Raw genomic sequence first — 11,064 nt, forward strand, 5'->3', positions numbered from 1 at the left:
GTGCTTATAACACAATGTGATATCCAAATGAAATATATTAAAGGTGTTAATATGAGGTGGATGGATTTTTCCAGCCATAAATCACATTATCTGTCTAATAACGATGCTCGCCAACAGTTAGGACTAGTGCACCTTATATCTTGGCACTGCATGAAAATGAAATGGCCTCCTGTGGAGCCGCTGGGGGCTCATGCTGAGGTCAGAGGGGGAGACTAAAGCAGACCTCTTTTGTCAGCCACTGTTATTTATTTGGAGTTGAGGCTCTTCATCACCGTGTTGCCACTCTGTCTGTCCCTGCTTGTGAGGCAAGCAGCCACATCTCCCAGCTTCTCCTCTGCATCCCACCTTTACAGTCCCACTGATCGACGTTTCATGAGAGGCACCTCAAGGTGGGGCTAAATGGTCTTATATTCCCAATCATGTCGCGTAGGCGGAGTCTGACTCTCACGCTCCTCTTCGCTGTGCTGCTGCCTGCCCAGCCTGTACTGTACATGACAAAAGCAAGAGGATGGAGTGAGTGAAATAAATCCACACTTCTTGTTTCCCACAGCCACTTTTTTTTGGTAATTTGACAGGAAGAGGGGGTTTTGGATCACTGTGCCACCTTACAAGAAAACCTATTCTAGTTCATGTTAGTAGTAGAAACCAGCAGCCTATCTCTTTTTACGCACACCCTGCTCCAGTGAAGGCAGCAGCAGTTCAGATCAGATTTCACATTCAGCTCCGACCAGCTGAGCGAGAGACAGCCAGAGAGCAGGAGGACTCCGCTTTCCCCTCCGACACCCCTCTCTCTCTCTGCGCGGCGAGAAAAAAAATCCCCTGCGAGGAAGAACCGGGTGCGCGGCATAAATATTAAAAGCACCACCGGGATTTTTTTCCCCCTCCTTTTTTTTCTTCTTTTATGTATTTTTGCAGGATTTCAGCAGCGAGAGCGCCACAGAGAGTAAGATAGAGAGGAAGAAGAATAAGAAGCGATGGACGAGCAGCCGAGGTTGATGCACTCTCACACGGGGGTAGGCATGGCAGGGCACCCCGGCCTGCCGCAGCATATGCAGGAAGGCACCGGAGGAACGGACGGCGACGGAAGAAAACAGGACATTGGAGACATTTTACAGCAAATTATGACCATCACGGATCAAAGTCTGGACGAAGCCCAAGCCAGGTAAAGATCCGATTCAGCCTCTTCCCCCGCTGTCAGCAGGAGGCGGCGGCAAAGTAGGTAGAAAATGTTCGAAAAAGAAAGAGGAAAGAAAAATGTTTTGTTTTTTTTTAAAAAATACGGGCTGTGTGTTGAGGTTTGTGCATTTACAATACGGCGCAGTGTGGATGGAAGTGTAAATGTGAGGGCACTGCACGGCACTGTGCAAAAGCCGACAGAAAGAGTGGAAAACAGCGATGCCCGCAGACACAGTTCGCCTCTCGGGGAAATAAAAGTGGACAACAGCGCGCCTCGGAGAGAAAATCAAAGTGTGTGAATGTGCTGTTTATTACTGTGACATGCCAGCGTGTCGCCCACTGACAGTATTTATAAAGCACTTAATACAGCCTGGCCGCATTCTGGAGCTCTAACAAACTCAGCGGATATTTATTTTCTAAATGTGAAATATAATTACTGACTGCGAGTCCGGGCTGTCGGTTTAAGTGGCTTGTTTACACAGTGGCGGCAACTTTCTTGCTTGTGGTGCACAATTCAAGATTTCATCCATCTTGTGCTAATCCACCTTAAATTCAATTTCAAAAGTTACACAGTTAAAATCTTTTATTAATATAGTTGGTCAGAAAAATAAAATGATAAATGAATTGTATAATTTTACACTAACAGCAGCACAATAGATAGAGCTGCAGATTTGTTCTATCAGTTACTTTGATGGTAGGTTGCAACAATGAAGCTGGAGCATATGTGCACACATACAGGTGTTATTATTATCCATTTGAAAACAGTCCGAATTTTTTATTTAAAGAATTAAAATAAAAATGATAATAGGTGGCCTTGCTGTCCAGTAATTTAGAGGCTGGATAAGTTTGAGGTATAATATATGTTTCTGTGGTTTGCTCATGAAGCCACTTTTCTGTTCCAGGAAACACGCTCTGAACTGTCACAGAATGAAGCCAGCTCTTTTCAATGTCTTGTGTGAAATCAAAGAAAAAACAGGTACGTTCATATTAATTCTCCACCCTGTAACAAGAGAACCTGAACACTGCACTGTTGTTGTCTCCATACTGCCTACACCCTCAGTCTCATTAACCAGGTTAAATGAACACAATGCTGCACACTGTATTTTTCACTAATGGAGCCAGACAAAAACCCAAAGAGGCACAGCAACCAGCTCTGTGTGGGCTATTTCACCATCAAAGGCTAATTTGCTATTCCTTCTCAGAGTCACGTTGGAGAGCCTGACGCTGGATTTTCAGTCACAACACAATTCACCATATAAATTTCACTGACATGTAGGACATGTGCTTCCTCCTGTAGCTGTAAAATCTGCGCGTTCTAACTATTTCACAATAGGAACTATGGACAATTACCTCGAGCAGTCCTTATCAATTATTGTGTCACAATATGAATGAGCCTTTTTTTGATGCTATTGTGGAATAATGGAGAGTATTGAGCAAAATTGTCACATCCACGCTGATGTCTCCCCTTGTGAGTTAACTGTCAACTCTGGTGAATACGTCTCTCTCCATTCTGTATTGTGTCTCTCTATTAAAGCAGTTGTGAGGGAGCGTGTCAGCAGAATAATTGCTGGGAGAGAAATAACGTAACATAGGAGGCGTAAGTCATGTTTCCAAATCATTTTCCCCCTGTGACATTTCTGAAATTGGCACAGATAGAATTCAGCGCGCTTCAGACTGATAGTGTGCATCTCATCTTTTATTTCCCTGTCTTAAGACTGATGTGCTGCTGTAGGACTCTTCAGAACTTATACTGCTGAGATATTGAGTCGCCAAAGCATACTTTCTGCGTGTTTCACACTCATTAGTGCATGAAATCAAACGGAACGGATGGAGGGTGAAGAAGGTATTGTTGTCATTGTACCGACAGTTGCACTTGCTCATACTTGACCTTTGTGGCGGCGTTGACTGGTGCTGTTGATGTTGTTTCTCGTGTGTGTGATCCCACCGTCGTCTGGGGCTTTCATGGGTGTTTTCATTGAGGTTTTCATTGAAGTTCACCTCGCTGCCTGCCCCCCAAGCCTGGCAGTTTATCTTGAATCGGCCACTGCGTCGGGAGAGAGCATGGGGCCGTTTGAAGCCTGCTGGCGCACTCTTCTTTTTTTGTTGTCTTGGTAGGTTTTTTGGAGGGGGAGTGACACAGTTATGCATAGTGTTTTACTCCCTGGCGCTCCTCGGAGTTCATCCAAAGTTCGGCTCTGCTGAGAGTACAAAGTAACTTGGACCTCTTCCTGTCTGCACACCCATTCTTTTCTCTTTCAGCTGGCAACCTATAAATACAAGGTGCAGCTCAAGGAGCTTTACACAGGAGATCTGGTGCTTGTCTCGTTTGTGCAGACTTTAATTTGATCCAGTTAGCTTTATTGTACGTTTTAGTGAGAGCCGTTTCACATTTACTGGAATTTAAACGGTTTCTCTAATATAACATTGTATCACTTTAAATTTACAACGCAAGTTTTGAAAGATATTATTCCTTCGCTTGTTGCCACGGTGCAAAAATCATCACGATCGCCACAGTTAAGAGTGATGTGCTTCAAACACTGTGTCACCTTCGGCAGTCTCAACACCTTCTGCACTGTCGGATTGTAGTGTAAATAAAACATGGAGTGTTAAAAAGATCCATTTCCACACCAAGTCTGTTGAAAAACTAACTTCATTTTAGTCACACACTAGGTAAGAAAAGTCCTGATACAAGTGTTTTTTATTCTTTCTTCATTAGGTCCACTTATCAAAAAACACAGACTTAAAAATGAATAATAATTACTTTTTAATAATATTTTGACTTTGCTGGTAAGCTCAGAATGAATTGAATTGCACTTCACTTGACTTTCTAAGTATTGTTTTACTCTTTTACACTTTTGGAAAACATGCCAGTTCTGTACTGAATATCAATATTAATGGATTTTTTAAAAAGTTGTAGAAAAGCCGCAGCTTGTTGCTCCCTCTAGTGGTTTGGTCTCCTTTTGAAACTAGATTGACGAGGTTAGAACATTTTATTTTATTTTTCATTGTGTTGTAATTTTCACATCATCAGTTTTTGGCTTAATTTATAGAAATTAAATTATAGCTGTGGTGGTCAGTGGCTGTTTTACTTTTTGGACAGTTGGTAGTGTTGTGATATGTGTCGTTTTGAAGTAGGCACGGTTCTCAGGTTTTCTTTTTTTCTACTTACTTTACATAAAGGCTTTGACAGAAGGCTGAAAATGTCGGAATAAGTGATGCAACTTTATTTTAATTTCTAACACCCAATTATTATTTTTTACAAATTATAGTCAACATTAGCTGTAACTGATGTCACCTAGGAAACGAAAATGTACGAGCACCCCGAACTTTCCCAGTTCCACCTTTAAATATTTCAGTGTTCAGCTTTAGCTGCTCCTCAAAGCTGCAGCTGAGCCGCTCTAACTTTGTCCCAAGTACCATCTGAGTGCAGAGACAGTGTGTATCCACAGAGCTGCTGTTTGCTTGTGTATATTTTCCATCCCAGGCTGTCCCGGGAGCAGCTGACAGCACCTGCAGGACACAATGCCAGTGTTGATCTAGGGCCTGAACTTGTGACCCACTCTGTGTATTTTTACTAGGATGAAGTGAGGGATGGCCAACAGAAATATTGTGCAGTATAAACAAGCACAATGGTTCAGCAACACCCGGGAGGAAAGGACGAGGAAGGAACACTTTATTTAAACCAATGGCTTTTTTTTTCTTCCTTTTTTTTGGCTGAGTTTGTCTTTACCCGGTTTTCATTCCAGGAATATTTTGGTTGTCTTTTTTACTTCAAAGGAATGCTGTTTGTCAGGCGCTGTGCACGATTCTGTGTGTGTGTGTGTGTGGTATAGTACATTCCTAAGAGGAGACGAAGCATAAAGTATATAAAGCATATTAATTACTCGTTGTGTCCAAAATGTGGAGCAAAGGTAAAAACAGCAGGTTGTGTGTGTGTTAGCGTTGGTCCTAGCAACGGCGGTGTGCTCTGTTATGAGAGGTTCTCACAGAGACTTTCCAAAAATATATCCAAACAATTTGACTTCACAGCTATTGGCCCATGAAACCTCATCCTTCCACTAACTGGATTTTTAAGTGAACAGGCTGGTTGAGCAAGGACAGCAAATAATACGACACAGCTAAATCCAAGTTTGCACTTTTTTTTTAAAAATACTGATCTTTTCTCTTCACCATCAGTTTTTTATGATTGATGAAAAGGCCTCTTTAGATAAGCAAATGCTTGACAAACTGATTTGGAAAATGAGCCGCCTTGAACTCTGTAAACACTTCACCAACATCATAAATTTTCAGCAGTGTCAAACAAAACCACTCCTTGACTGAGCCGCTCAGTAAATGTGCTGCTCCGACTTGCTGTTTAATTTTTTTCCTCTCAACCTCAACAAAAGGCCAGCTTTCTTGTGGCCCGTGTTTGTGTAGTGTTAGGTTTCAAGCCTAAGGGATCCTCCATTTATAAAAATGACTAGCCGAGTGATGTAATGTTATTTTTTGAAGGGTGAAAATGGGGTGTTTTACAGAGGGCAGTCGAGTAGTGTTTGACAGAATGAAATGAGCCAGAGGTCTGATTATGGAAGGTGCATGGAAGCCTACACTACATTGACTTGTCAGTCCATTCAGATACTTGGCATCTGCCTGTTTGTATTACAGAGGCTGATCTCAGCTCAGCCCTGCATGTCACTGTGCAGACACTTTGAAGCAGCCTTTCGTGGTGATCAGGTAAAATCAGATCAGATGATACAATCTGTTGTAGTGCTGAAACAATTAAACAGAAAGTGAATTGCCAACAATTTGGATAAGTGATTAATCACTGAAGTCATTCATAGAGCAAAAAAGCCAAACATCCTCTGGTTGCAGCTTCTCCAACGTGAAGATTTGCTGCTTTTCTCTGTTTTATAACATTGTAAACTGAATATCTTGTTAGTCAGACTAAACTAGGGCTGCAACTTGATTAATCAATTTATTGTACTGTTTTAAAAACACTGAGCAAATTATCCTAAAGCCTGAGGTTATATAAAATGTCTTGTTCGTCCGACCAGCAGTCCAAAATCCAATAGTATATTAATAGATCAAGAAAAGCAGCAAATTCTCACTTCTGAGATCTTAGAACCATCAAACTTTTGGCATTTTAAAAAAAAAAATTACTGTAAACGATTAGCCGGTTTTCAAAATAGCTGCCGATTCATTTTTTGTCAATTGACTAATCAAGTAATTGACTAATCATTGCAGCTCTAGACAAAACGAGACATTTGAAGACATTAGCTTGGGCTCTGGGAAACTTGTGATTGGCATAGACAAAGGGACAGATTACAACCTAATTGATATTGAAAATAGATATAAAGAAAAAGAGCTGCAACTATCATTTTCAATATCCAATAATCTGTCAATTATTTCCTTGATTCATCGATTAATCACTTAGTCTGTAGAGAATTCTTCTCAGTCAGGATTTCTTAAAGCCCAATGTGATGTCTTCAAATTGTTTGTTTTGTCTGACCAACACCACAAAAAGGTTAGTTGCAACCCCAATGTGGTGACACAGAACAAAAGTAATTTATTTTGAAGGTACAGGTTAGCTAACGGGTGCATCTCAAACTGACGTTACCATCAGGAATCCATCTTATCTGTATCAAGGTTTTTCTGGGCTTGTCGGGACTCCCTCTAAGTGTAAACCAGCAGGTAGTAAAAGTGTATGTTAGCTTCTCCGTATTACCAGGCGATGTATCTGTCTGCTCTGATAGTGAGCGTCGTGTCACGGGGGCTGCGCCTCCCCCTCTCTTGGCGGACAGAGAGACGACTCTCAATTCGTGCAGCTTTTGTCTCCCTCTTATCCTTCCTCCTCGATGCTGATACAGCAGCATTTGGGTTGGGGGGGGTGAGAGAAATGCCAAGCTCGCTGCCACAGCTGTTTCCCCAATCTCTCTGCTTAATCATCCACTGAAAGAGAGGAAGAAGTCTAATTCTGCTCCGAGGATGTAGACAACTGTGGAAAAATGTGTTTTGATTAACCAGCATAAGGACTTTTTTTTTTTTTTTACTGTATTTGATGCAGAATCGTAATCACAGAATCATGTGTGAGTGACAGCATTGTAAATGGTGTGTTAATACCATTACAGTATAGAACAATGTGCTTACATTATACATTATGCAAATTGTCATTCGCCTAATTGATACATGTTAATCATATTAAGGAGCTTAATTATAGGAATCTTACTGTGCTGCGATTTGTTAATTAACACTGACATCACATGTACGAGGAAAGTGATCTATTTTTTTTTTTTCAGAAGTTTCTCTGCTGTGATAGTCTCCTCTCATCCCTGTGAAAGAGAAGCTCCAGCACTATATTGTTTTTATATTTCTAACTGATGTATTTTCAGAAATTCCCGAACTGATGAATGATTTTTTCCCTCTCTTCTGAAGGCCACTGGAATGCAGTTTGTAGAAAAATTACATTTAGCTCCGAGCAGCCCTGCCAGTGTGGAGATTACAGAATGAAGGCGAGATCCAAGTAGACTTGTAAAAGAGCGCGGGCCTCAATCTTTTTACCTGAGTGTCGACTCCTGTGCTCAGCGCGTTGCTTAAATATCACTGTTCTGCCATTTGCCTCGTTCAAGGCTCTCTTTGCAATCTCGGTCCCTGCAGGTTTGGCCTGCCGTTTTTTTTAACACCGGCCTCCTTAATATGTTACGAATTTAATCAAGTCTGCAAATTTGTTATGCACGTTAAATTGAACATGCAATGGCACATTTGAATGTGGTTGCCATACCAACCCCCCAGGAGTTCATTTTCCATAATGTAGTGTTTGGAATCTCATTTCCTCCACTTTCCCCTGCTGCTACTTGCAGACGCCACCTCCAGGCTTCCACTGTACGTTCACTGTGAAAGAGGCTCGGCTGCCACGGCTTTCAAACACTGGAGGGAGGGAGAAAGAAAGGAGAGAGGGAGAGAGAGGCCTCTCTCCACGTAGTGGAAATGACACAAATTAATATACACTACTTAAACCAGACCAAGATTAATGGTTCCCTTTCGCTGCAGCTTAGTCCCACTGTCAGTTGCCGGGTGCTCGTTGGACAAAATCAACACTAATCAACATTTATTCCACTTTTGCCCTGGGCTCTCAGGAGTCTGGCAGGACTGCGTGCCCCCCCAAACCCCCCCTCTCCCTTCCCTCCCAGCAATCCACCCCTCCCTTCGTCCGTCTCGCTACGCTTTTCACCTCTCATCCAGCTCCTCCATACATCACCCTCCTCACACCGCTCAGCTCCTCAGAGGAGAGTGCGCCCCCTCCTATCAGGCCACATTAGAGTCATGATAGATTTTCTCTTTTCATTTGCATCTGATATTTAACACAGCAAAGCAGTTGCTCTGTCACTTTACAGTACAAGTGTGTGTGTGTGTGGGTATGTATGAGTGTGTGCACGCAGGCTTTTGTTAGTGTGTGTTTTTGAAGCAGTCACTTCAGTCAGTAATCTTATCTGCACTCAGTCGCCACTGCATTATGAGAAACAGGATATGCATTCACTGTTCACTTCAGAGTGTGTGTGTGTCAGGTAGTGTATTTATACAACACTTCATTTTCTGGAAAGTAGCATTTTAAAATACCCACTACTACTGGCAAGCTGAGCTCCAAGGTCCTGCTGTAAGACAAAGTCATCATAAGTGTTTAAAGAACTCGCCTATATTACATTTTTGAGTCCTAACAGTATACAGTGTTCAATCCCAGTCCAAAATCAGTGTATCAATGTGTATCATAAATACTGATTTCTGTGACTGGCAGCAGAGGCACCCACAGATCTGCTGACTCTTCTCTCCCCTGCAGGTCTCATCACAGAGCAACATTAGGCATCCAGCAAAGGCTCATAATTGGCCGAGCTAATGCGGGCCACAATTCCACCACTGCTGCTCATCTCTTTGTCGTTCCACCGGCTGCGATAAAAACACGCTCAGAGGGACGATTATGAAGAAGTATGCCGAAAATTAAACAGTGTCTGTATACTAACTGTAAATGTACAGTAAATGTCGTTTACACTCTTCTTATAGACTGCATTACTGAGAATCAATGAATGAATATCAGTTTTTATTCTCATCATTACTGTGAATTATGTATTAGCTGGTTTCCCACAGTAGAAACAGAAGTCATAGTCGTATCTTGTAACTTACAATTCTGTGCAAAAATATATATACAAAAAATCCATGCAGAACAAATTTGTCAAAACAAAAATGCACATTTTCTGGTGCAGTGATCTGCCATCGTAACATTAAAGGTGCTATAGGTAATTTTTTTCTTGTTAAAATAAGTGTTAAATAGCTCTACATTCTGGCAGAAAGCACTGATACAGAGGGTTCAGTCAGTAACATGCGTCTCCCAGGCCCACCTTCTTGCAGTAAACAGAGAATACATTAACTGGTATCCCGTTCCTACTTTATCCAATCAGGAGACTCCACAAAGGGTTCTTAAGGGCAGGCAGCAGAATTTCAGTGTGGTGATGTGGAGAGATTTCATCAACATCATAGAGCTTAGATTAAGAGAAGGGACATGTAGGTCAGTGTAGAGCTGTAAGGGAAAAACTTGATTTTAGGAGGCAGAATTAAATACTTTTTGACTGCTTGTTGGACAAAAGAATTTAATTTCAGGGCTTAACTTTGGCTTAAGGCTTGGCTTTGATCATTATTTCATCTGAAAACAGCTGAATAGCCTATTAATAAATAAATATTAGTTAACACAAATCCTCCCCAATGTGCAAAGAAAAATCCTCAAAACACGTACATGTGGCACACAGTCTCATACAGTCCATACAAATACACACAAACTTCCTTGTGACATAAACACACACACTCACACACTTGGTCTTAAGCCTCTCCTGCCTGCATGCATCAGCACACACACCTAAAAGCACAGACAAAAAACATCTTTTACAAAACCTTAAATCCACACACCCTCTCCATTTCTCTCACACTCACACACAGACGCTGAGGTAGGTGGTTGCTGCAGTGTGCTGGGTGGTCCAGAGGGCCCGGAGGCCCCAGACAGAGCAGGGGACTAAATTACAGAGCGTGACCCACCACAGTGACATCCAACCTGGGATTAACACCCAGGCTGGGTCCCAGGCCACCGGTAGCCCCGGGCTGTGGGAGCTGACCTCGACAGGTTCAGAGGTGACCTCAAACACACACACACACACACACACAACACCACACACACTCGCTGGTGGAGTCCAGGCCCACCCAGGACTGAAATAATGAGGGGGTTAGGCCGGGTCCAGCTGGATGGAGGAAAGAGGGGGTTCTGGGTGGAGGCTGGACTGGAGAATTTGGCCCTGATCAGAGTATCTTGTGTCCAGAAATATCCAGATTGTGTCTACACATACATCTGAGACAGATCACAGTTCACACCTGGCAGTGCAGTAAGTCTCAACTGTGTCACAAGAAGAAAGCTTGTCATTGAATCTTTCTTTCCAGTTCACATTTAAAACTGTGGCCAACAGAATACACTTAATGCATTGATATTCAGCTGGAGAACAGGCTGAGGGTTGCCTTTTGTTCACTATATGTTCAAATAAGCCCCTTTTGACAGTGGTATGGTTGACAGAAGCATACTGAATAGTAGTTGTTACCCAACACAAAGACAGGACCTTTGAGGATATGGTGACTATGAAGTATTTTCAAATTATGTTGGAAACGCCATCTGAATATAAACAACATGCAAATGTATTTTGCACTGCATTTTAATGTCATAGAACCTCATAAAAATGCTTTTCGTGGTAATAATATATTTAAGTAAAAAAAACAAACATTCTGTGGGCATCTGAGCACAGCATGCTCCCGCTCAGTCTTCACCTGTGCTATCAAATAAAGGTATAAAAAAGCCCCAAAGAATATAAAAATAAAAAATACATT

General features: G+C 42.0%; 1 protein-coding gene across 1 annotated transcript in view; it reads left to right on the forward strand.

Moving 5' to 3' along the window:
• The first annotated feature begins 256 nt into the window (after positions 1-256).
• Positions 257-11,064, forward strand: part of LOC118321762 (pre-B-cell leukemia transcription factor 1-like) — a 64,940-nt gene continuing 54,132 nt past the window's right edge. Inside the window, 2 exon segments of the mRNA XM_035653248.1 lie at positions 257-1,162; positions 2,079-2,152. Coding sequence (XP_035509141.1) covers positions 975-1,162; positions 2,079-2,152 — 262 coding nt within the window. The 5' untranslated portion in view covers positions 257-974.

This window comes from Morone saxatilis, unplaced genomic scaffold, assembly GCF_004916995.1.
Source record: "Morone saxatilis isolate NCDOM2014 unplaced genomic scaffold, NCSU_SB_2.0 Contig12, whole genome shotgun sequence".
NCBI classification, from domain to species: domain Eukaryota; kingdom Metazoa; phylum Chordata; class Actinopteri; family Moronidae; genus Morone; species Morone saxatilis.